Source organism: Erpetoichthys calabaricus, chromosome 2 (genome assembly GCF_900747795.2).
Source record: "Erpetoichthys calabaricus chromosome 2, fErpCal1.3, whole genome shotgun sequence".
Classification (NCBI taxonomy): domain Eukaryota; kingdom Metazoa; phylum Chordata; class Cladistia; order Polypteriformes; family Polypteridae; genus Erpetoichthys; species Erpetoichthys calabaricus.
Window position 1 is genome coordinate 310676503 of NC_041395.2, and position 27410 is coordinate 310703912.

The following is a 27410-nucleotide window of genomic DNA, read 5'->3' on the forward strand; positions in this document are numbered from 1 at the left end:
AATATAAATAGTTCAGCATTCTGTGAAAAGACAATGGCAAAAGCATGGGGAAAAAAGAAGAATTTCAGCAAATGCTAAGTGGGGGCAAAGAAAAACGTACTATTTGTCAGTTTAAGCAGTGGTATAAACAACAAAAGAAAGTTGATCTAGTGACATAGAGTGGTGAAGAACCTCAAAAGTTCAAGTTCAGAAAGTCGCACAGTGCCTGAAATAAAAAAGAAGTGGTCAGATATCAAAGTCGCTGGGAAAAGGCAAGTCATAGCCCACCGTCTGAGTGTCATATGAAAGTGTATTAGGGTACAGAGAAAAGAAAATAAACAGGGACACAGGGGGAAAAAAAGGTCAAAATGTCCACTTTAATCACGTAGTTTATTTTATCATTAAAGTAGAACATCATAAACTTCATCTGAAAATCATTTAATTTACTAGTTTCTCAAATCCCATCGTAACAAAAATAGCACATTAAATGCTTCGTATTCTATGTGTTCTTCTAAGTACTCTATGTGTGTAAACCACTAAGTGCTTCTTAAACAGGCTTTATTTTATGCCAACAAGACACAAAATACATTACTTTCATGATATTACAACTCTCTGAACAATTGAAATACTAAGATGTGTCACACACATGCGATTAGGGGACAGTCAAAAGGCTTGTTCTTTTGTGAAAGAATAAGAGAGGGGGAAATGGAACAGGGCACTAATGCTTTTCTCTCCTTTCATACACAGAAACACTGCAGAATAAAATGTTCCTACCCAACATAACACTCCAATATCCACCACCATCCCGGCTCTTCCAGCTCCATGAAACTACCTCACTTCCAGCCCCCCTTCCGATGACCTCAGTTCTATCCCTCTGCTCCTGACATCATCTCCGGCCACTACCTTCTATGACACCAGCTGTTGATCTCACTTCCTTTCTGTATCGTCTCCATACAGTTAGGTCCATAAATATTTGGACAGAGACAACTTTTTCTAATTTTGGTTCTGTACATTACCACAATGAATTTTAAATGAAACAACTCAGATGCAGTTGAAGCGCAGACTTTCAGCTTTAATTCAGTGGGGTGAACAAAACGATTGCATAATCAACTAAAGCATTTTTTTAACACAATCCCTTCATTTCAGGGGCTCAAAAGTAATTGGACAATTGACTCAAAGGCTATTTCATGGGCAGGTGTGGGCAAGTCTGTCGTTATGTCATTATCAATTAAGCAGATAAAAGGCCTGGAGTTGATCTGAGGTGTGGTGCTTGCATGTGGAAGATTTTGCTGTGAACAGACAACATGCGGTCAAAGGAGCTCTCCATGCAGGTGAAAGAAGCCATCCTTAAGCTGCGAAAACAGAAAAAACCCATCTGAGAAATTGCTACAATATTACGAGTGGCAAAATCTACAGTTTGGTACATCCTGAGAAAGAAAGCAAGCACTGGTGAACTCAGCAATGCAAAAAGACCTGGACGTTCACGGAAGACAACAGTGGTGGATGATCTCAGAATCATTTCCATGGTGAAGAGAAAACCCCTTCACAACAGCCAACCAAGTGAACAACACTCTCCGGGGGGTAGGCATATCGATATCCAAGTCTACCATAAAGAGAAGACTGCATGAAAGTAAATACAGAGGGTGCACTGCAAGGTGCAAGCCACTCATAAGCCTCAAGAATAGAAAGGATAGATTGGACTTTGCTAAAGAACATCTAAAAAAGCCAGCACAGTTCTGGAAAAACATTATTTGGACAGATGAAACCAAGATCAACCTCTACCAGAATGATGGCAAGAGAAAAGTATGGAGAAGGCGTGGAACAGCTCATTATCCAAAGCATACCACATCATCTGTAATACATGGTGGAGGCAGTGTGATGGCTTAGGCGTGCATGGCTGCCAGTGGCACTGGGACACTAGTGTTTATTGATTATGTGACACAGGACAGAAGCAGCCAAATGAATTCTGAGGTGTTCAGAGACATACTGTCTGCTCAAATCCAGCTAAATGCTGTCAAATTGATTGGGAGGTGTTTCATGATACAGATGGACAATGACCCAAAACATACAGCCAAAGCAACCCAGGAGTTTATTAAAACAAAGAAGTGGAAAATTCTTGAATGGCCAAGTCAGTCACCTGATCTTAACCCAACTGAGCATGCATTTCACTTGTTGAAGACTAAACTTCAGACAGAAAGGCCCACAAACAAATAGCAACTGAAAGCCGCTGCAGTAAAGGCCTGGTAGAGCATTAAAAACGAGGAAACCCAGCATCTGGTGATGTCCATGAGTTCAAAACTTCAGGATGTCATTGCCAGCAAAGGGTTTTCAACCAAGTATTAGAAATGAACATTTTATTTCCAGTTATTTATTTTGTCCAATTACTTTTGAGCCCCTGAAATAAAGGGATTGTGTTAAAAAAATGCTTTAGTTGCCTCACATTTTTATTCAATCGTTTTGTTCACCCCACTGAATTAAAGCTGAAAGTCTGCACTTCAACTGCATCCGAGTTGTTTCATTTAAAATTCATTGTGGTAATGTACAAAACCAAAATTAGAAAAAATTGTCTCTGTCCAAATATTTATGGACCTATAAATTGAAGCATTTCTATTGAACTTTTGTCGAATGTTTGATTTATTTTTTCACCATTTAACTGTGCTGGAACCTAAAACCAGTATACGGGGAGGCCCCCCAACACTTAACCTGTGTCTCTGTGCTTTTTGTTTATCACAGATGTATACTTGATATCATTTTCATGGGGGCACAGTGACGCACTGGTAGCGACGAGCTGGTGCCCCGTCCAGAGATTGTTCCTGCCTCCTGCAAGGTGTTTGCTGTGCTGTGCACGACCATCAATAAAATAATTTATTGCAGCTGTACTTTCTCTTTCAAATATACTAGCCCCCAATTCCTGTCCTTCGTTTTCTTTCTCTAACTTACCAATCACCACACAGTCAGGTCTTTAATAAATGTTAAGCCATCTGTAAGCTTAGAATGCTGAGTCTGCAAAACTTTTAAAGGAATATTGAAATATCTTCGTAGTACATGTTTAATTATTCCATCCACCTATCCATCCAGGGTTGAGCCAGTCCCAGCAAGCATACAGCGCGAGGCAGGGATAATCCCTGAACGGGGCAGCAGTTCATCACTACCACTGTCCACACGTTTAATTATTAAGAGTACAGTATATATTATTTAAATGAAGTTAAAAATGTATCTGTATAATGTAATATATATACTTTACTACATTTCATCTTAAAAGTGATATCAAGAGCTTCAAGAAGATAAGCACCTGAAAATTTAAATTGACTTTGAAGCCAGTTGTCATCATCTGTAAATAAGTGCTCTTTTCTATTTAATTGGATTCCTTTATTATTATTGTATGGTAGAATGAGATTCAATATGAAAATCCTCCATAAACTTATTTTCCTGTAAAATGGTAATATAACAACAATAATAATAATACGATAAAAAACAATGAAAAGTATACAATATGAAAGCATAAGAGGCTTATGTTGAGCAATATTACAACTGTAATGCAAGTTTACAGTGAGGTAATTGTACTTATAAGTACAAACAGTTCTACTGGGAACACTTGATGGACCGTTTTAGTGCGTTTATAGGTCTTGGGAAGAAACTTTCTGAACTGGGAGGTCCCTACAGGAAAGGTTCTGAAACATTTGCTGAATGGCAGAAGTTCAAAAAGATGGCTGAGGCAGTGTGTGCCAGAACAGAAGCTGTATCCTGATAATTCTTTCCGCTCTTGACACATTCTGCACTTCAGTTTTCCAATCAGTTGCTGTATAGTTGTGATTCCACACACAGATAAAGTGGGTTAAAGCAGCTATGGAATTTGTAATAGTTTGGCCATTCTGTGCACCATTATATGGTTAAAGGTTGATTACAATCAAACGCCTTAAATTAAAAAATGATATGCTGCTTAATTTCAGTGTATTTGATAAAGCCATGTCAGGGATGTAAATCTAAAAAATAAAGGGAAATCACACAGGAACAGTAGTACTGCTTAGACACTGAGTAAGAATGTGTGTGGCATTATGCCAAGTTTAGTTTTTATACATTGCGATGTGAGCATGGAAATGGATGTGCACGACATTTTTGAGCTTACGCACCATTTATACATGAGGCCCCAGGTTTTACAAGAAGTAACCTTGGAAAAGGATTTAAGGTTTTTGATGCAACATTTTCATTGAATATGTCATGTGTAGAAGAAAACAAACATGTAAATAATATACTAGATTATACTGTAATAACTTAATGAAAATAAATCAAGAACAAAAAAAAAAAAGAAAAAAAAAAACATATGAGGCAGTGCAGGAGAGAGGGGAAACATATGCAACCTGGGATAAAGGGCATGTCTTACTCAGACAGGCCTACGGAATTAAATGTTTTTAGTTTTGCACAAAGAAGGCTGTGTGGGACCTAATTCAGATGTTCAAAATTTTCAAGGGCATTGATAAAGTTGTTCCAGCAAAATAGAATCAGTAAAATAGTGAATCATGAACTCGAGAACACCAGTGGAAATTAAGAGGCAGTGCATCTAAGAGTGAAATCAGGAAGCACTTCTTCACATAAAAAGTTATGGGACTCTGGAACAAGCTACTGAGTCATGTCATTCAAGCGAAAATCCTGACAACATTGAAATAACGTACTGGGATAACTTAGCTACATTTTTTATTAATTTTAAGATTTTTTTAGTTGTAGTTCTTAGTTTTTCATTCAGTTCTTTATTTAGTTTTTCAACAGTTTCAAGTTTTAGTGTTTATTTTGTTTTTCATTCCTTTTATTTTTTTAGCTTTAAACTTTTCAGAAATAATCTTTTAGCTTTTGTCATATTTTTGGTTTTATTTTACTCATCCAAAATGTTAACATGGATACTGTTCAGCAAGTCAAAAATACACTTTTCTTTACAGTTGTAAAACTGCTTACCTTTTACCTTGCATACCAGTTGACTTGACACGAGTGGATTCAGAAAGTATTTAGACCCCTTCATTTTTTTCACATTTTGCAGCCTTGTGCTAAAATTATTTAAATTCATTTTTAACACATATCAAGCAATACTCAGTGCCCCAGAATGAGAAGGCGAAAACAGAATTTTAGAAATTATTACACATTTATTAAAAATGAAAAAAATGAAATATCACATTCATACATTTTGCTATAATAGTAGACATGTGGCTACAGGTGCATTCTATTGATCACCACTGAGCTGTTCCTATACCTTTTTTGAAGTCTACTTGTGGCAAATTCAATTGATTGCATATGATTGTGAAAGGTACACATAGAAGGTGCCATAGTCAACAATGTGCATCAGAGCAAAAATCAAGTCATGGGGTCAGACAGGATTGTGTGAAGGCAAAGATCTGGAGAAGGTTACAAAAAATTCCTGCAGCACCAAAGACTGCCATGAGCACCGCCAGGTTTAGTTTAAGTAGTTAGTAAGTGAGCCACACACACACACACACACACGAATTGATGTTCCTGTCTAAACTAATATTACAGCTGCAAGGTTTTAATGAATACATCAGAAACTACATGCACTTACATGCACTATACATACAAAGACAAGTGCTATGCAAAGCAAAACTACAAAAACTAGTCTAAACTTTGTTTTTATTATCTCATTTTTGTTTAGTTCTAATTTCCATACATAGTTTTATTTTAGTGTCAGTTAATGAAATTATAATTTTTGTTAACAGCATGTTTATAGTTTTTGTTATAAAAAAACACTGCTTAGTTATTAGTTAACTAAACAATGATCTCTTTTTCTCATTTGTGAAAGTTTTCAAGCTTTTATGTATCTTGACCGGACACAAGGAGAGGCAATAAACTAAAGGTATCATAAAGCAGAACCATCCAGGGACTTACAGATCAAGTCAAGAATTTCAATCAGGAAAATAGCAAGAAGTGGAGGGAAGTGGAAACCGCAAAGAGGTAGATAAGTGTGGGCAATGTGAGAAAACATACATGTTAATTGGGCTGCATTATTCTGGAAAGGCTTCATTGTTTGGAGCTCTGCCAGAAGATAGTTGCAGTAACCTATTCTAGAAAGAAGTAGAACCTGAATAAGGAAATGAGAGACATACGTAGCCAGGGATGGACAGATTTTGTGGATGTTGTAGAGGCAGAAGTAACAAGTATTTGACAATGAAGAAAGGAAATCATTCAAGGTTATACCATGGTTCTTGACAATATACTATTGTGGTAGCGTCACTTTGTGAAGGACAATTCCTACACTTTTCCATACACAACAATGTCTAACGCAAATACACGATGCTGGATTTGGAGAGGTAATTTTTAAAATGATGTTCAATGACTCATGGTGAGACAGCAGCAAGGAAGTTTGTAGGGCTGAGCTTAACTTTATTAAAATAAACAAATGAAAGGAAGATCTGGGTATTGTTAACAAACAGGCAAAGAGGGTCATGAGAGAAAAACAAAGTGCTTAGGAAATTAATATTGGAAGAGAAAATATTCTTGAGGGATATCAGAGGAGAGCTTCCATGGAGAACGTTCAGTTATGCCTTGAGACACAGCAGGACCGGTTAGATACTAGTGATTATGTGTTTAGGGTGAAAAGAGATCAACAGAGTGGTTAATCAGATCTAAAAGCTGATGAAAGGTTAAGATGGAAAATGAAACAGGAGAGTAGAGAAGCTTGTAAGAAGTCAAGAGCATTTCTGACTGAAAATAGAACAGACTCTGTAGAATGGCCTCTGCAGAAACCACACCACAGAGGAAAATCACTTGTGCACAGAGTGGAGCTGGAAGGATCTGTACAGAATCATAAGAAAGGAAGGAATAAAAGAGATGTGAGGTTTGCGGCTTAGGATTTGAAGAATACCTCACAGGACATTTCTAACTCTGAAAGTGATTCTGGTGATTACCTCTGAATTAGCTCAAGGGTTGGATATAAAGCTTGGTTTAAAATGTTTGGGTTTAATGTCTTTTGATATTACAAAACAACTATTTGTATAATATTTTACAAAATATACATAATATATAGGATTTATAGTAGGAGCCTTCTGCCCAGAAGAATTAATAGGCACATCAAAAAATTAATACTCTAGTTAGCTTGTCTTTTCATTGTTAATACAAGAGTAAAACCCCATTAAATCACATCACTGTAACTATGTTCTGAGAAAAACAAATATTAGTCTCATTTACAGTTTTAATTTGATTGTAATTGATAATCTAGTTTTGACTTCCGGGCATACAGGTTCATAATTCAGAGTACGATTGTCTTTATCAGGTTCTATGTATCTTATTTGGCACCTTGGTATTGAATGACACTGCCACCACAGATTCTTTGGTACATCTTGTTTACACTACAATTCACACCAACCAATAATTCATGCAGAAAATGAAGGACACACATTTCATACATAGGGTAGGTGGTTTGTTGACATATACTACTGATGTTGCCAGTGATAAATATAATCTCTTATGAGAGCAGGGACTCAAAATTTCCATAGGCCTTACCTCTTAACTTAAACCTGTTATTCACCCTCCTACTGGTACTGTTTTTCAATAAGTGAAATTAAAGCATAAATTCCTAGAGATGTCGATTTGAACAATCCGTGTAATATTATGCTGTAATTTTAATGATACATGAATTCATGCAACATGTTGCAAAAAAGAAAATGTGCAGTAAAGAAAAAAAAATTAACAAAAATCACATAAAAAATGCAATCAACAGAATGATTGAAACCAATTGATCAAATTTTATTAATTAGAAATTCAAATATTATGGTGTACAGGTTTATTCTCGGTTTTCCTGACTGTAAGCAACCTATCTAGAGGTCACTGTAATGAAACATAAAAATCCCTACTGAGCTCCACATAACTCCTTTAGTTTATTATGGGGTTTTTATTTTTAAATCTCTTTACTTGGCATTGTAGTCTCTGAATCAGTGAAGTATTTGCCCATTGTGGAAATTCTTTCCTAAAAAGCCCCAAGGTAGTATCTGAGACTTTACGGGCTGAGTAAAAAATCCCATTTAGCTTTAAGCAGATCAGGCAATGCCACTGTATTGGAACGCTGTGTCGATCACCCTGTCACTCACAGCCTGCTATTGAAAGATAAAACTAAATCCCGTCTGTTCATTACCCTAATCCTGTTTTCTACAGCTTCATTTTATTTTCACTTCAGCAGAAGCCAAAAGAAAGGGGCCGTGATGCAGTGTTCCTTGTAAAGCCCCCCTCATCTTTACCACCTAGAATGCACTTGTCATTAGCCCTGAAACGGCAGCTTCTTACAAAAAAAGTGCGAAACATTTAAGCTGCAGGTAAACCATTGTGTTACAGAAACTAGTCAGAGACGTACAAGATTTAAACCCTAAGCTTTCCAAAAGGAATTTCATGTTTCCTTTGAACTAGAGCAAGCTAATCTTTCTGCAAAAAAAGAATGAGAGAAAAAAAATGTATTTTTTAGGTTTCCTAAATGTTCAAAAAAGCAGATTCTTTTATAATTAGGCTATTTTTGTTTATCTTTGGTTATTATATAATAGTTTTAGTTTGTATGGAATCACAATGGAAATGCATACAAATTTAATAAACAGTACTTCTGACTCTATTCAAAATTTTACGAGTAAGAAATAAACTACATTAGCCAAAAGACTGGCATTTGCACAATAAGGTTAAAAGTATTAATTTAGACAGAATGTCTCTATTCTAAATGTCATTTGATAAATTAATAGCTTTACAGAATGGCCCACTATTTATTATTTTCTAAATTAATTTTGCACAAAATGGCCTTTAACTTGTGTAGATCTCCTTTTACAATTTGTGTGGTTTTAGGTGTTCTACTTAGAAGGGCTGTCCAAATGCAAAAACAAAAATAAAGTTCTTAGTGAAAATAATTTTGTGTGGAAAACTTGCATGTCACTTAAACATTTTAATTCTCTCCATGAGCTTTGGAAAATCTTTTTGAATTGGGCATTAAATTGGAAAAAAATTACTTATATAATAAGAATAAATAGCTAATTAATAATTACAGTTTTTTTATCATTTGAAATTAATCAATACACCAGTATTCTTTAGTGACATATATTTACCTCTCTGTAGCCTCCAGTGTGCTACTTCAGATTTGCAAATTATCCTAGCTGTTGTGTATGATGTCACAGCATATGGGACAACAGATGTCTTCATAAACTTGCTCTGTAAGTTCACATATCACTGCCACAATCTTAAAATATTTACTGTATACTGACATCTTGTCTGGAGAGAGCTACTTTATCAAGAAAGGGGTGTAGTGCTATGTGACTTACTGTGCTTATTTGACATTATCTTCATGCTAAGAACTGTGAGTCCATAGTATGTTGGTATCCTATAGGATTACACATAATGGTTCTACTTTTCCCCTCCTCTGTTCTGATATGACTAACTGCCGGTGTCATGAACTTGAGGTTCCTTAGCAAATAGAGTCCTAAAATATATTTCAAAAGGCCCAATAGAGGTGGTGGGGGGTCAAAACACCAGTTAGTAACAAGAAGGCAGATGCTAAATCTTTATCAATAAAAAGTATTATTTTTACAAAGAGAGCTCTGTGGTACAAGAAAGCTCTGAAGAGCACAAAAGCCAAAAGGAGCTGCAGTGGAGAGACAGGGTGTGGATTGTTTTAATTGTTAACTCCTTTTAATTGTTTTACTGGTTGCGGCACAACCTGTGTTGCTCAAGCTGGTGTGGAGGCGTACACATGCCGGTGTGTGCCAGTGTTAATTGATGAATGTGCAGCTGTCGCCTGGCAATAATCAGGAGGCGCTGGCTAAGTGCAAAAGGATGCACGAAAGGGAGCAGGCTAGAACAGAGTAGAAAGCCTTTATTGTCATTGTACCAGTAAAATGAAATTGTAAAAGCTACCCTGTAAACGGTGCAAGTACAACAAACAACGACAAACAAATAATATAAAAAGTACACATTCTATAACAAATAAATACCATACATAAATAAATAAGGGGTGGAAATTATTATCCACTAAAATAATTATCATACATACTGGAAAATAAAAAAATAACAGTTCTATGAGTTTTTAAAATTTTAAATTCTGATGGCCCAAGGATAAAAACCATCTGCATATCTTTTGGTTCTACTTTTAATTTGTACCACCTGCCTGAGCACAGTAGTGTGAACAAAGAGTAGCCAGGATGGGAAGGGTCTTTAATGATTTTCCTGGGAGTGCAGAGGCATTGGGCACTGGAGATATCTTCCTGGGAGGGCAGAAAGCAGCCAGTGATTTTCTGTGATCTGGGTATTAAACCCCATAGAGCTTTCCTGTCTGCTTCTGTACTGCCAGCATACCATGCTGAAATACGGTTGCTAAAACACTCTCAATGGTGTTAGAAGGGTTAACACTAGCTTCCCCTTCATTGCTATTATCCAGATCTGGAAATCTGGAAAGGCAGTTGCTGCTTGGACTTTCTGACCACCGCTGGAATGTTTGCTGTCCAGGAGAAGTCATCAGAGATGTGAGTTCCCAAAAACTTAAATAAGGTGACTCTCTCCACCAGGTCCCTGTTGATGTAGAGTGGGCTCAGTTCTGTGCCTCCTGAAGTCAATGACCATCCATTTAGTTGTGCAGGTGTTGAGTGAGCTTTTGTACCTTATTCCTGTATGCTGACTCATCGTCACTGGTTATGAGACACACCATGCAGGGCAGTCTTGACAGCATGATAGGCCCCTGGGCAAAGTACTGTGCTGGGGCCCCAGTTCTGATAGCAAAACAGAAACATACACATGCATCAGAAACATTGTGGGCCCCTGTGCTACTGGTGGCCCCTGGCCAGTGCCCATTGTGCTCATACATTAAGAAGGCTCTGCTAACACGGTGGAGTCATTGGTGAACCTGAACTTATTGCAGAACCTGAACTTATTGCAGAAAGGGAATAGAAAAAGATAAAAAAAAAAAACAGAAAGGATGAAATTAACAAAATCCTGACTAATGCTTAGTTTATGAAGAACAGGGCACAGGGCTGGGTGAGCTCTGAGAGGTGGATGAGTTCCCAACAGCTGATGTGCTGAAATGCGAAGCTTGCTAGAGGGAGAGAGAGGCATTGGAAGCTGAAAAGGGGATGGGGTCCTGACACTACAGCATCTGGGAGAGGGCACAAAGCCTCAGGAATTGTGGTGATCAATGGAAGTGGCAACTCTAGATCTGTGGGTACCAGCTGAGGTGGCGTACTGGTGGGGATATGGAGCACTGCATCCATGGGATGCCTGGGGATCTGAGGAGAACAATTAAGAAGAACATTTGTAAATTCGCCTTTCTGATTTGGACTTTAAAATTTATGGAATCATGCATTTTAATCACCCTGTGGCACAGATTTGGGTTTTATGACACAATGTTATGGCTTATTTAATTATTGGATTATGTTTTGAAGACATGCCCTGTTTGCATTTTTGGAAAGCTCATGTTTTGAATAAACTGTTACTACGTTCAGAATCAGAAACAGAATTCACTTTATTGGCCAGGTACACAGTACAGTACTAATGTGTACTAGGAATTTGTCTTGATAGTATTGGTGCAACATACAAGGGAAACACAGAATACAAAAGATAAATATAAGATAAAATATAAAATGATAAAATATGATGCAGCATATAAGGGCATTTCAAAAATTAAACAGATAGTAGGATTAAAATGTCCAGACCGTCTAGTGTGCAGGTTTACATAGATACTGAGTAGAAGCATAGACCTGATTAGCAAAAATAACTGCCCGTTGAAAAAAACTGTTTAGGTTACATGTTCTTTTAGTTTTCACTGCACAGAGACGTTTGCCAGAGTTAAGTCTTTGGAACTGGAGATGCTCTGGGCGAGTCAGAATATTTTCATAAATAAGTCTCTCGCTCGTTTACTCCCTCACCCTGGTCCATCGCCGGTTATGACTATTGACATACTAGGAAGCAGGCAATGCTAAGGCTGTGGGAACATGGGGCATCACAGTTGCCTGAAAGGGCAACAATCCCAATATGAAATCCAGCAAACCAAGTCAAAGAACAGAGCAAAACATCAGAAAAAGCCAGAAAATTAGTAAAAATCAAAATTGTAAAAATACAGGTGAACTCTCCACGCACCTAGCGTATTCAACGAACCGGAAGGGACAGTGGCTTTTCCTCAGCCTTTATAGGGCAGAGGCCAGTCTCTTGTGGTGATGGGCAAGTGGTCCTTGTCCACAAAACACATGCTATATGAAAAAAGATATCTAGACATAAAGAAACTAAATGATCAATAATGTTAACGAAAATGAAAAAGTTAAAACAATTAAATAAATAAAATTAAAAACAGCATTTGAATGCCAGGTAGGAACCCTGGCCAAAATATAATAGTTGGGATGACCTGCACATTTGTACTATTAAAATAAAATTTTGTAGCAATTCAGTATATTGCTGTTTACTTTTTGCAATATGATTTTTTATACAGCACGTTATAGTATATTGGAAGATGCACAAAATCATTTCAGAATATCAAACTAAACTAAATCTGGATCTGTTGTCATTATTTTTCATTTTATACAATGTAATTCAGTTTTTGTTTAGTAATGCATGAATCTAAATTATGATTGCTATAAAAGAAACCAACCCGGCATGTCATATATATGGAAATGATTTACACAGTAATGTTGAAGAAGTCAGATTCTTGATGAGCGAGATTACAGCAACATAACCAAAAAATAATAAATAAATAAAGCAACATTACAGAATTAAAAAACATTGATGAGTGACGTCAAAGTAGAAAGAAATACATTTTCACTCAAGAAAATGTAGTGAAATAAATTAAAGGCAAATGGTATGATAATGAAACAATGTATGTCGCCTATTCTTTTCTGAACCTACTATTTAAATAAAGAATTACAGGGAGCTGAGGCCTATTCAAGAGGCATTGGGTGCAAGGCACAAAAAGGCACTAGACAGGTTGTCTGGCACAAAGATTCATATTAATTAATTTTAGAATTTCCAGCGTACACATATATGCACAATATATTGGGGCATTTTTTTTGCCTTTAGATAGCTGAAGCAGTGTTGAAATGCAAAGAATGTGCATAATTTTCCTAACAGATTAAGTTAAGGTTTAACCATGAGTAAATTCACCGTTTATATTCTTCAGTGTCATAACTTAATGCTGGGGCATGGGAAGTCGTCTATCCCAGAAGCAGTAGGAGTGAGACAATTAAGCAGCTCTGGACAGGATTCAAGAGAATCTTATTGCATACTGAAGTATCCATCTACAATCACGTTTACCAGACCATTTTTGATTCATCTCTCAACTTAATAGTTTGTCTTTGGACTGCCATAGGAAAACAGAAACCAGGGAACCCATATAATAAACCACTGTGCTCCCCACAAGAAATGCTATTATTTAAAATTAAATGTTAAGAGAAATATTACAAGCACTTTGAACTACATTATGTGCATAAAATGTGCTAAAGAAATAAATAACAATAAAGCTATTTACTTACTTTTGCACCATACATTAAGATTTTTACATTCATGTGCTAATTAACATACAACATGTTGTCACTATTTGGCACAATGATTAGTGATTATAACTAACTGATCTCGAGATCTATCACTCAAATTTCAGTAACTAAAATGTATATATAGTGTTAACTAGACTGATTTTGTAAGCCATTTTGTGAAAAGCACCTGACAAATAAATACATTTTCTGAATTTCCATCACAGGGTCAGTAGCATTAATAGCAATAAGGAGTCACAAGATACTGCAGCCAGTAAAACAAATAAAATTATCAAACACTATCAAATACTAGTTCTTGCCATTATTGTGTTTGATCTGCAACACCACCACCACCACCACCACCACCACCTGAAAGCACCATGTAGCCCCGAGTTGATAGAATGAAAGCGGGTGTCTCAGCTGTAAACGAGATCAACTTAATCAAATCCTGTTATGTGAAAGCAAAAATTAAGGGGTTTGATTTAGAAACATTTATGTTAGGTAAATTGCAAAGTAGGGGCTGGGTGGTCTTTTGGCCTTGGAACCCCTGTTGAACCCCAGCCTAACTGGAGTTTTTTTTTATTTCTTCTGTCCTCCCGGCCGTCTGACCTTTCCATGTTTTGTTGTTACTTATTGTTTAATATTAACATTCATTGTTTTTCATTTCTTGAAACTTTCTCTTTGTCATCCTGTAAAGCACTTTAAGCTACACTGTTGTATGAAAATGTGCTATATAAATTCCTGCTGTACAGGAATACAGTTCTACACAATTTATTGAGGCAATTTTGATACATAAAAATATTGAACTAAAAAGACTGGACATGAACCTGAAAACTTAGTGCTTACTTTAGATAAAGCAATTTTTGCTATGTACAGTATTTATGAGTACTCCTTTTTGAGAATTGTTCTTTATTTTACCTTTCAACATCCCATATTCGTAGGGGAGCTTCATGTCCACAGCATGCAGTGCCAGTCACAAAGGAGCTATAAGACAAAAAAAAAAAGAACACGATTCAAATAGAAGATCTTACGGCAAATTACAAAAAAGAATGCACAAAAAATAGGCTTACTGAAGGTCAAAGTTGGAAGATGTTCAATAGTATAATAGTTCAAAGGTTTACTATGTATGTAATTAATAAAGAAACACCCAAACTCTCAAATGATTCAGAATGGAAAACAAGACAATTCAAAAAAAGGAAAAGGATTCTACCATATACTTAGGGAAACAATATTCCTGTGATCCCTAGCCAAAAACCACAGTAATAGCAGGTGGCTGGCTTGCTACAGTAACTATCTACTTTCTGTTTTTTTTTTTTTTTTTTTTTTTAATTGTCTGAGCTTCCCCAAAAAATATCATGTCATCTCATGCTGTTATTCAGCATAAAGGCAATAATTACAACGTGCTCAATGCATTCTTAGTGCTGAAAGAAAGAAATAGTGAATATGCTTGAATGACCCACAACATTAAAAAAAAATAACAAAGAAAACCCTGCTCTTTAGTAGAGAGATCTGAGTTATGAAGAAAATTAGAGGACAGTGGTTAATTTAGTACAACCGCTGCTAACATATCAAATCTCATACCGTAACAGAATCTCCTAATGTGATGACAGAACTGGCTATTTAGTGTTTAAATTGGTTCACTTAAAGAAAAGCTGAAGTGATATCAGCTTCCATTGAGCCACCTGTAGGGCTGTTCAGTGTTAAAAAAAAAAAACATGTTTTATTTGCCGATAGGATCTGGGTTCAAACTGATTTATCACTGAAAAAATTCTGTAGGATGCTTGACTTTGAACTATACACATGTTGCAAAAGGATTCATTTTGATTGACATAAATTGTAGGCAAATATTTGAGTTGATGTCAATAAAAATAATTATGAACATTCTTGTTAATTGATATAAGTAGACACAAATTTATTTTAATGAGTTATTACTATTAGATGTCCATGTTGAAAAAAATACATAAAGAGTATTGTGACAAAATATCCATGGTGTTACTATTACTACTACTATCAGTTTCTACATGCAGATGAAGTGATGAAGCCTCTTATCTTCATCATTATCATCAGTGGTTTATTGGCTATTCTCTGGATTTACTCAGATAAGACAAATGACCCCCAAAGCATTTTTCTCCACTGCCCACGGTCCTGGGAGTCCTTTCTTATGTCACCCATTTTAAATCACCTGATAACACTGCCATGCACACCTTCTTTGGCTTCATCTTCTCTTCTCTGTGTCCAAACCACGTTAGTCTGATTCTCCTTAGCATAACCCATTATCTCCAATGCCAATTCTTTTTTCTTAACTCATCACATCTTCCTCTCTCTCCATCCATTTGATCATTCTGATTTTTGTTCATTCCAGCTTTGCTCCATGTTTTACCTTGGTGATGTCTCTCCCTAACAAGCATATTACCTATCATACAGCTTTTATAAACTTTACCCTTCAATGCCAGCAAGACTTCTTTAAAAGAAAGAATGGGGAGGCAACAAGAGCTGAGCAAATTATATATATATATGAGGAAGGACAGCCCCGGACACAGACAGACAGACACGACAATGTCCAAAACACACACAGTTATTGATACACAGCACCACAATGCCTTATTACCAACAGTCTTGTCTCTTTCTTCGTCGCCTCTACTCCCCCTCCTCACAAGCTCCGTCTCCTTCCTCACAACTCCGGCTCGTCTACTGGAGGGAGGCGGCCCCTTTTATAATTACCTGGATGAGCTCCATTTGCTCTGTCCAACAACACTTCCTGGTGTGGCGGAAGTGTCAGATGAGCACCCGGAAGCACTCCAGGTGCCCCTGGGATTTCACCAGGAAGTGCTGCCATCTAGGGTTCCATGACCGTGGTCCAGGGAAGGTATTGTCCCTCTCGTGGACCGTCCAGGCATCCTGGCTGAGTAGGGTCCCCAGCTGTCTGCCACTATATTATATATATACTAGTCATTTAGCCCGTTACAATAACGGGCGCTAGAACAGTAGTGCATAAACATTAGTAGGAACAGTCTATATTAAATAGCAAGGGACTTTGACCTCATTCTTTTTGTTGGTCGTATTTTTCTTTCTTTCAGCCTTTCTTTTGTTGATGTTTACTTGCTGAGCTGACCGTTCTTCGTGGGCTGCCACCGTGTATTGTGTGTCTTTAATTTTCTGTGACAGCCATACTGTCTTGTACGTCCGCTGGCTTGTATGTCCGTAATATACCTTTAATTTTCTCTGGCGGTAATACAGGCGTGCGCGTCGGTAATATGCCTTTAATCTCCTCTGACAGTAATACCGGCTTGTATGTGGCTGTAATATGCGTCACTGTATTGTGTACCTTAAATTTCCTCTCGCAGTAATACTGGTTTGTATTTCCGTAAAATGCCTGTAACTTTCTCTGACAGTAATATCGCGCATCGCACCGTGCCCTGCGCATGCGCACTTCACCAGAAGACACACACACACCTGGACGCACACAGGGATTTTATTAAAGAGGATTATATATATATATATATATATATATATATATCTATGGAAGAGAAGGTCTGTGATACGGTTTGCATATTTGCAGCTGGAGATCCACAAAGGGAGAAAAAAATGAATCACGTATCATAAAGTACTTTTTATTCCTGAGCTTTCAACCCCTACCAGGGGTCTTCATCAGTATTATAATGCTTAGACTTACAAGAATCAAAGACAATATATAGCAAAAAATTACGTGGAGGGGGAGGGGGAGGGGGAGGTGGCTAAGTCAGTGTTAAGTCAGTGTGATCAGGAGAGGCGGGGGGGTGTACAGTTTATTTATTATGAACATGTTCTTCTTAAGTTTGCATATGCTGGATTTATGTCCAAATGTCTGTTGATGGCGTTCTCATTTGATAGCCAAGATTTGGCCAGCTCTCTGGCACTTTTAGTACTGGCCTTAAATTTTATTTGTACAACATTGTCCCAGTTAAATGTATGTCCTGTTGATTTAGTATGTGTATAGATCAATGAAAGAGAGTCCTTTCTTCTGACGGCGTTGCAATGTTCCTGTATACGTGTTGCAATTCTTTTTGAAGTTTGTCCTATGTATACAGCTGTGCAAGAACTGCATGGAATACTATAAACTGCGTTTTGTGTTTTTGCTGTTGATTTCTTGTTTTTAGCATTGAAGAGGACCGTGCGCAAATTGTTCGTGGGTTTGTGTGCTATTCTGACGCCTGACTTGGCCAGGATGCGCGCTGTACCTTCAGACACCTTGTGGTGATAAGGGAGTGAGTGCCAGGTGGGGTGGGGGTTCTGATTCAAGTCGATTGTTTGCCGAGTTTTTTGGCGTCTTCTGTGTAAACTCCGATTAATTAATGTTTTTGAGTATCCGTTTGAAGTGAAAAGATGGAAGAGATAGCGTCTCTAATTCATTTTTGTTTCCTTCGTATTACAATGGGTGTGGACTCTTCTGAATAGAGTTTTAACACAGCTCCATTTATGAGATAGCGGGTGGTTGCTGGTGAAGTGTAATATCTTTTCTGCATAGCATTCTTTATGGTAAACACTTGTGGACATAACATAACAGACACTTGGACATAAATCCAGCATATGCAAACTTAAGAAGAACATGTTCATAATAAATAAACTGTACACCCCCCCCCCCTCCTGATCACACTGACTTAGCCACCTCCCCCACCCCCTCCATGTAATTTTTTGCTATATATTGTCTTTTATTCTTGTAAGTCTAAGCATTATCCTCTGATGAAGACCCCTGGCAGGGGTTGAAAGCTCAGGAATAAAAACTACTTTATGATACGTGATTCATTTTTTTCTCCCTTTGTGGATCTCCAGCTGCAAAATATATATATATATAACAAACTTCTATGAGTCACTCACCTATCTGCTATTACAGAAGCGTGGCAAGCACATTGGCAAAACACAACCTCCAAAGAATGACAGTCCCTTTGCCGCTAATGCACAAACGATGCGAGCACATCGGCAAAAACAAAACCTCCTAGGAGAGAGATGCCCAGAGTAGTTCCTATCTATTACCTGACATCTGTCACTTAAGACAGTGGCCTCAGATATGAGTTCAAAAACAAATTTAACCACTATGCTGGAATAAATCTTATCTAAACTAATTCATTTTAATCTAATACTAAAGACACATGTATTTTGCTTTTTACTGTCAGTTTTCCTTATTCATAATGCTACTGAAACTGAAATTTTAGGTTACAGTATGTGTAAAGTTTAGAATGCAGTAAGGATGTAGTATAAAATAGTGTCTATTCAAACACACTAATAATGAAATATCTAAATTATATTAAACAAAACACATAATTCTCACAAATAACTATAAAATCGCTTCTTCTCAGTTTATAATGCAAGAAAACAATTACACTCACATTGCAAACAAATGTACACAGGCACAGCTTGGAATTATGTTAAGATATTTAGTATTAAACTTTCACCAACGCATTTTGGACAAGACACATTCTTCATGTAGGAACTGTAACAATTTTTTAATGACTTTTGACATCACAGTACTTTCAAAGCAAGGTAGACTGAAAGGTTTCACAATTCACAGGGATATTCTGAGTGATATGCCAATGTCTCAATTAAGGTACCCATCATGTTTAAACCCCCAACTATCCACTGAGACAATTTAGCATTTTTGGGTTTTAAGATAACTTGTCTTTGACACAAACAGTACAACAGGCTAGAATTTGAAACTGCACATGACAATGTATTTATGTATACAAGCATTAGTGTAGGGATCTCTAAAGTAACATCTTCTGGAGTGCTTTTAAAAGGAGTGTTTGCAGCAGGGTAAGAATTTTCAACATCATAAAATACAAAAAAAACGGCAATTGAATTGAAGAAGCAAATGTAAAAAAAATACCCAGTTCACTTTTTAATACCTTGTTAGCAGCTATAACTGGTTGGTTTGAATACAATACCTCTAACTTCCTTGTCATATTCCTTCAAAAATGGAGAGAACAGCAGTAAAAGGAAAAAGAGTATATTTCTAAAGTAGCAGAAATATACACTGCAATAAAGCATTCCTGAAAATCATACCCTGCTCACAGCAACAGCAAATGAGAAAAACATTCTGTGGGGTCTGGAAAATTGTTTTATTGGCACTGGTCGAGATAACATAGCAAGGCTGCCTATATGGTGTACATGGTATTGTTATTCTGCAAGTTCAAATTTACGTACCACCAGCGTGTAAGGCTTAACTGACACTATCTTGGTATCTTCTGGCATAAGACCTTACCTACAGATAATATACCTAGACAAGTATGACTACTAACTTTTGCAATTATATTGACTAGGCTGAACTTGAGATGTGTTGTTTTTTAGTGGAGTATTTTTCAGCCAATGCAGCTGCAATTTTCATTTCATTTAAACAGTAAAGCCATCCTTTAATGAAGTATCTTGTTTAACCACAAATGCCATGAATAATATATGCAAAGCCAGCATTACAGACTAAATAAAGGCCATCTAGATGCAGATTTCCTTATATGCACAAATGGTATGAGGGGCCAAAAGCCTTACCATATAATAATGAGAACATTTATGGTTGTGGCAGGCAGCTGGGATGCCCCTGCAGCATATGTTCCGGGGGAGCAAGGATGGGAAACCCAGTATCTCCCCCGGACACAAGGTGGCGGCAGCCTTCCTGGTTTGCAGCGGTGCCTCGGACTCCCGCAGGGATTCATGGGAGTTGAAGTTTGGTGCATCCCTGTTGGGTTCCACAGGCACTTCCAGGGGGTGCTGCAGCAGGAGCTGCTAGCCCCTTTTGGGCACTAATTTTGCCACACCCGGAGGTGCAGCCGGATGTCAGCAATCAAGCACCTGGAGCACTTCCGGGTGCCTAATAAAAGGAGCCAGCAACCACCACTCATTGGCCAAGTTGGGAGGAGGAGGAGGACAAAGCTTGGAGGAGTGGTGGTGGAAGAGAAAGGAGAAGAAAATGTGTGCTGTGTTTGGCGGTGCTTGCACACTTGGGACTGTGTTGTGCCTGTTGGGATTATGGGAAAGACATGCCCCACAGGTGAAGAAAAATAAGTCTTTATTTTATACGTGCCTCCAGTGTGAATCTGTGTCGGGTCGGGCAATTTTATAGTGCCTTTTTACAGGTTTAACTCAATTAAAATTGACTTATTGTAAGTAAATAAAAGAAAAATCAATGTTTACTTGAGACATGAGTGGCAACTAAACAAAGAATGGAGTACAGTAATCCCTCCTCCATCGCGGGGGTTGCGTTCCAGAGCCACCCACGAAATAAGAAAATCCACGAAGTAGAAACCATATGTTTATATGGTTATTTTTATATTGTCATGCTTGGGTCACAGATTTGCGCAGAAACACAGGAGGTTGTAGAGAGACAGGAACGTCATTCAAACACTGCAAACAAACATTTGTCTCTTTTTCAAAAGTTTAAACTGTGCTCCATGACAAGACAGAGATGACAGTTCCGTCTCACAATTAAAAGAATGCAAACATATCTTCCTCTTCAAAGGAGTGCGTGTCAGGAGCAGTGACTGTCACAGAGATAGAGAGAAAAGCAAACAAATCAATAGGGCTGTTTGCTTTTAAGTATGCGAAGCACCGCGGCACAAAGCTGTTGAAGGCGGCAGCTCACACCCCCTCCGTCAGGAGCAGACAAAGAGAGAGAGAGAGAGAGAGACAGAGTTTGTTTTTCAATCAAAAATCAATAAGTGCCCTTTGAGCTTTTAAGTATGCGAAGCACCGTGCAGCATGTCGTTTCAGGAAGCAGCTGCACAAAAGATAGCAACATGAAGATAATCTTTCAGCATTTTTAGACCAGCGTCCGTATCGTCTAGGTGTGCGAACAGCCCCCCTGCTCAATCCCCCTACGTCAGGACCAGAGAAAGTCAGCGCAAGAGAAAGAGAAAAGTAAGCTGGGTAGCTTCTCAGCCATCTGCCAATAGCGTCCCTTGTATGAAATCAACTGGGCAAACCAACTGAGGAAGCATGTACCAGAAATTAAAAGACCCATTGTCCGCAGAAACCCGCGAAGCAGCGAAAAATCCGCGATATATATTTAAATATGCTTACATATAAAATCCGCGATGGAGTGAAGCCGCGAAAGGCGAAGCGCGATATAGCGAGGGATTACTGTACAAGGTACAATAAACTCAGAATGGGTTTTGTATCTGTATCACTATAATATATGCTGAAAGTAAACAAGCAAGCAAAACATTAAAAAAATCTACCAACTACATCTCAACAATACTATCACTGTAGCATTTTGAAACTGCTCTCATCTGTCAAGACGTATGCCACAATGGGAGTAAAATAATCAGCTAAAGGTGTTGAAATTTAGCATTTGATCCTGTATAAATATCCAGTAGGGATCACCAAAAGGATCTACAAAGGTGGACATTGGTATAATCGACTTCTACAACTAGAACTTAAGCAGGTAAGTTGGTGACTCAGGGTCATTTTGTTTACAACCATATTGGAAGGGGTAATCTGTCATAGCCATGAATGTACTTGGGACAAGGGCAGCCATCATCAGTGCTAGATATACCATCTATTCAATCCAAAAATGTGTTTGTTGGGAGGATTCTCCTATCCTTGACAAAATGGCAGTTGCTTACAATTAAATCTCATGCACACTCCCGCATTCATTCATACATAGCTAATTCATATTTGTCAATCAAGAAGCTTTTGGACACAAACAGAAAAACCAAACTGTGTTCAAAATTCTGTGGGGTGATAATCATACTGACCCCAAACTTTTTGAAATTGATTATTAAACCGTTTCCTGCATTATATTAACAACTGTATGTCAATTTGGGCTTGCCTGAGATTTGTGAAGGCCCTAAAAGCAAACAGACATAACCAATTCTTTCTCTCAAAAGCTGAATGCCTATATATAAAGATGGAGCACAAACAAATAAATAAATACACTCTACGTGCATAAGAAAATTAGGTAAATGTTTGTACCTTCATAATCTTAATGGCTGGTGCCAATTGCAAGGTGTGCAACTGTGTTCTGATGTACCACTTTACACTAACTAACCAATATCGTTTCAACCTAAAGTAAAGGGACCAACATTTTTAAATGCCAGTCTTAAGTAATGCTGGTCCCCTTGTAGGCAGCAATTCAGTGTAGAAGTAGCCATAATGCAGTTTCCATATTTAACTGTATTCAGTGAAGAAAAGTGCTCATTTCATTACTGTTAGTTTTCACTTAAATAATTTATTTTATGAAATTAATTTAATCATTTTTGCTAACTAAATACATTGAAATATTTGATTCTGTTTGAATAAAATGTGGAACTTCAACTACATTTGCTAAGCAATAATTATATTTACACAATAAATCACACAGCAGTTATGTGTGTAAACAACAAGGAAATTAATTTGCCAAACTAGTTGGAATTATAAATATGATATGTACTGATGTCAAAGATACTTGAAATGTATAAACACTTTATGCAAAGAATTATTTTCACTTTAGAAGTCTGCAAAAAAGGAAACATCCTAAAAACTAGTACTTGGTGTACTTCTAGTTTTAATCACAATATACCTAAAATACAGTTGATGAAGAACTTAATTAAGATACACACACACCCATCCTCACTTAACCTTACTTTCTTTAATTTGTGAAAGGATCCGCACAGAAACCCAAGAGTCTGGGGGAAATTGTGGAATCCATGCAAATTATACTTCAGACTGGAACTGAACTGGGGTATAAGAACATTTGACTTGTAGTCCTTCTCACTGTGCCACAGTTTTGTCACTTTAACATAAAAATTTCAGGTTTGCACTACATGATCTATAAGTCACTATGTGACATATTCTAGTTAGAAAGGGTCAGACTAAATTGAGTTGTGGGCATTGCCCAATAAGAGGCAACATAGCAAATATGAGGTCTGCATGATTCTAAAGACATGCTGTTCATTCATGTGATTTTCATTATCTGAGGGCAAAATATTTTTGCATCAAGGCAAGTAGGAAAAGAAGTTCACAAAACACACACCATCCAACCAAGGAGGACCTAAATCTCCACTGACAATTTTCTACTGTCTGGACCAAAATTATTTTAAATACAAAAACTAGTTATAGTTTGAATGTAACAAGTTCTACAAATTTAAAATTTTCTTCAGATGTTTTTGGTGAGGCTGATCTTGTAGGAGATACCAAAGACAGAAGTGCGAGGATTTTGTAAGTAATATATTATTTCTTCATAGCTTATGAGACCTCAATTAGGTAGAAGCCCTTCATTTGAAGTGTTACCAAAAGAATGTTTTCTTTTTTGGTTCCCTTGTAAAGCTGCATTTCCGAAGATGGGGCAATGAAAGAAGTGACTAATGACCAGTAAAGGAAAATTACAAAGGCAGCAAATTTATAAGCCTCTGTGAACAAAATCATTCAAGCAGACAAACAGCTTACTCAAAACTTTTTTCTTTCTTTTCTCTTAGCCTCCTTTTTTTCTTTTTTAAACACATGTTCCTTTAAGAAAAGCATTCGGCATTTCTTTGATTTAAGTGACAGGTTCGAATTAGCAGCTAGGTATGTCGATTACGAAGGGGAGGAAAAAAAATTGGGTGGGGGAGATACAGTTGCTTTAATCTCTTGTCCGATTGTGGATTTGACCTCCCTGTGGTAGGGATTAACGCTTCCCCACCGGCTTCTCTGCAAACCTCTAGTCAGCTTCAGGCATGCAATGCAGAAATCACAACCCCTCCCTACATTGTATGCCAAGGAACAGAGTTAAAATCACTCTTACACATTCGGCACCTGAACATTTTACTGCTCTCAACCACTGTAAATACTCAACTCATCCCCCTGCTTTCCTATTTCTTGTTATATATGACCACTCACGTAAGAAATTATTTTTCTCACTTAAGCATGATCGGCTGTTACTCCACCAAGAAAACTGGAAATCATAACAGATGTACACAACATGCATATACAGATCTATAATACTCCATTTCATTCTTCTAAGACATACAAACCTATTAACACTGCCTCCATCGATACCTGTGGCACAAAAAGAATTTCATCATTCTTTTTGAATGCACAAATATTCATACTTTTATGAGATATTGACAGATCACAAATTTATTTATCCATTTTCAATAATTGCTTTTATCTCGTTTCAGTTGTAATTGGTCAGAGCATCTCATGGAAATAATCTAACTTATCAGGGAAGATGTATAATCCTTTAATAATGCTCCTTCATGGAAGAGTGCTTTAAATGTGGTACAGTTTTCCTGATGTGCGTCACTTATGAAGGAAGATTTTAATGCCTCTTAATCTCTCAAAGACAAAATATTCTTGGCCAAAGTTGAACTCTTAACTGGCAAATGTCTCATGCCTGCTATGAGCAGTCCTTAGGAAAACAAATCATAAACTCTGATGAAGGATTACAAAAGACTCTCTTTATACTATTCTAGCCATTCACCTGTAATAGAATAATTTATAAATATTTGATATCTCTTTCCCTACATGTACTTTCAGTGCCTTTCACCTGCATACGCATGTGTGTTCCCCTGTCTTCACCAGCCCTATCTTTCTTGAGCCTACTTCTCAGACCATTATTTTCAAGGCTCCGTTCCCACCTCCTGTCCGGTTTTATACTTGTTTTTGATGGTTACTCTTAGCATACACTCCTCCTTGTGCATCTCATATTCACACTTCTTTTGTTGCATCACTAAAAGCCAAACTGACCAATCAGGTTGCTCTGAGACACTGGACACACACACACAGTGCTGGAACGTTGTGGGAAGAATTTCGTGCCAATTTAATGTAGTGTAGATAGATAGAACATCTAGATGCTAGAAAAACAACTTATTAAAATATTCTAGGCTGTACTCAAGATACATACCACTTGAATTCAGCAGGACTGATGCACATGAAAAACTGTTAAACCAATTCTGTTTAACATACATCAACAAATATTTAGCAGGTATATACTTAAATCCCATTATAGCAAATACTGAAGTAAGAAAATATTCAGAATAAAGGATACTTTTTGTGGGCCTGGACCAACGTTCATAAAACATCATGTTTAATGGATCTTGTTTTAACAAAATGTAAATTTCAGTATAATGAACATTTTCTTCAACCAAAAATGGCCACAGAAGATAATAATGTGATGCAAAAAATACTACACTTTTTGCAGAGTCTCAGGGACCCTACATCAGGCTGTCTTTTTCTTGTTAGATTAAAAGAAAGTGACAGTCTGTTGTGAAATTTTCAGTCTCTGGTAGTCTCGGTGTGGCTCAGCGAGAGTGTAGGTGCAACATCACACAGGTATAGCTGAATTCTGAGTCAGTGTTCCACATTTTCATTCTGTATTCATACCTGTATTTTTATTTAAAAAAAAATCTAACACCTCATTAGATCTAATGTCAAATAAAATATTTTTTGCAGTTTAAGAAATGCTGCATTTTTTTATATAGGTATTGTTAAGCTTGGGTCACAGAGACGCACGAGAGACAGGGAGGTGAGTCCCGGTTTCCAAGGAAAATACAGGTACTATATAAAGAAGGCAGGTACAGTCTCAAGACAATGGAAATCGTCCTGCTTTAGCTCCCATCTTCAGATTCGAAGAACGCCAGTGACTTGGAATCAGTGCTGTGGCAGACCAGGAGAGTTTGAAGATAAGCAGGTCAGAGCCTGGAATTAAATGCCTGCAGAGGACAACCAACTACTTTTGCCCTTGGTTTACTGTTTACCGGATGCAGCAGAGCAACTAAACATCTGTCCGTGCACTGCTGCGTTTAGCGATGCTATAATGCCATCAAAATACTATACATACAGTATTTTCCCCAAATTTGTCATAACAAAATTTCTGTTATGACAAAATATTTTATCGTCCCATGAATTTCGTTACAATGGGATTCCAGCTATATTACCAAAATGTACTACAGCTGTTAAGGTAGAGTTACTGCAGGTTCCAAAGTCATTGGTAATGGATGGTCACATAACAGGTATCTGTCATAACACTCAGCAGGTAGCCACTTTGCCAGCTTAGGGACTTTTATCTTATTTTAAAACAAGTGTTATTGACATACAATTCAGAAAAATCTTTCTGTGAATAATGCAAAAGCAAGCAGCATAGTTTAAACAAAAGTTTCAAGCAAATTAAAAATAAAGCTTGTTGCAGTGTCTCAGTTTATATATAAAACAGTTTGGCTATGAGTTCAGGGCTTGAATCTACTGAGACACACACAAAGTACAAATGTGGCCTGAAATTTTGGAAGCCTTTAACTTTTTTAAAGGCACTCACAATTTTTCCTAACTAAGTTGAAATGTATTCGCTATGCTTTACTTCACATTTAAAAGAATAGCAACTTTGCTTTTGATTTATCAGCCAACAAATTATTTGAAATAATAAAACACATTAAAACAGTTTGGATAAAAAAAAACCAAATCAATGCCCTTATCTTAATATTTTGTAGCACAGTCATTGGAGACAATAAATCCAATCAAGTGCTTTATTATGCATGAATAAAATTGTTACACTACTCCACTAGTTATTTGGCCTGCTTCTCTCAAGCAAATTGACCCAGTTGTCTCAGGTTTGATTGGTGCCTTTCCACAGATCTTTAATGTGATTTAGATCAGGGTTCATAGTAGGTCATGTCAGACTGGTCCAATGTTTGCTTCTTATCCATTCTTAGGTGCTTTCTGAAGCAAATTTCAGGTCAATATCCTGCTGGAAGACCCATGAACTGTGTGCAACATTCTGACAAGGAACTGTATGTTTCATTCAAAAATGTCCCGATTGACTTCTCATTTCACTGTGTATTGCACAGAATCAGGGCATTTGACAACATTACTGAGCAAAAACAAAAACATCACTGAGCATCCTCAAAATTTCACAGTAATGACAGTGTTATGTTCTTTTAAAAGTTTTGTTGTTTGTTTTTGTGAACATACAGCTGGTTTGTATTTGCCCAAAAGTTCTATAATTTTGTATCTTCTGTCCAAAGTACATTCTCCCAGAAGGACTGC

The 27410-nt window shown here is 37.2% G+C and overlaps 2 protein-coding genes across 2 annotated transcripts in view; one reads left to right on the plus strand and one right to left on the minus strand.

Moving 5' to 3' along the window:
• Positions 1-27410, plus strand: part of LOC114647247 (cytosolic purine 5'-nucleotidase) — a 1192165-nt gene that overhangs the window by 982281 nt on the left and 182474 nt on the right. The window lies entirely within an intron of this gene.
• The window catches only part of fbxw4 (F-box and WD repeat domain containing 4), a 223638-nt gene that overhangs the window by 64677 nt on the left and 131551 nt on the right, over positions 1-27410 (minus strand). The window contains exon 6 of the mRNA XM_028795904.2: positions 14367-14432. Within this exon, the coding sequence (XP_028651737.1) occupies positions 14367-14432 (66 nt within the window). The remainder of the gene's footprint in view (positions 1-14366; positions 14433-27410) is intronic.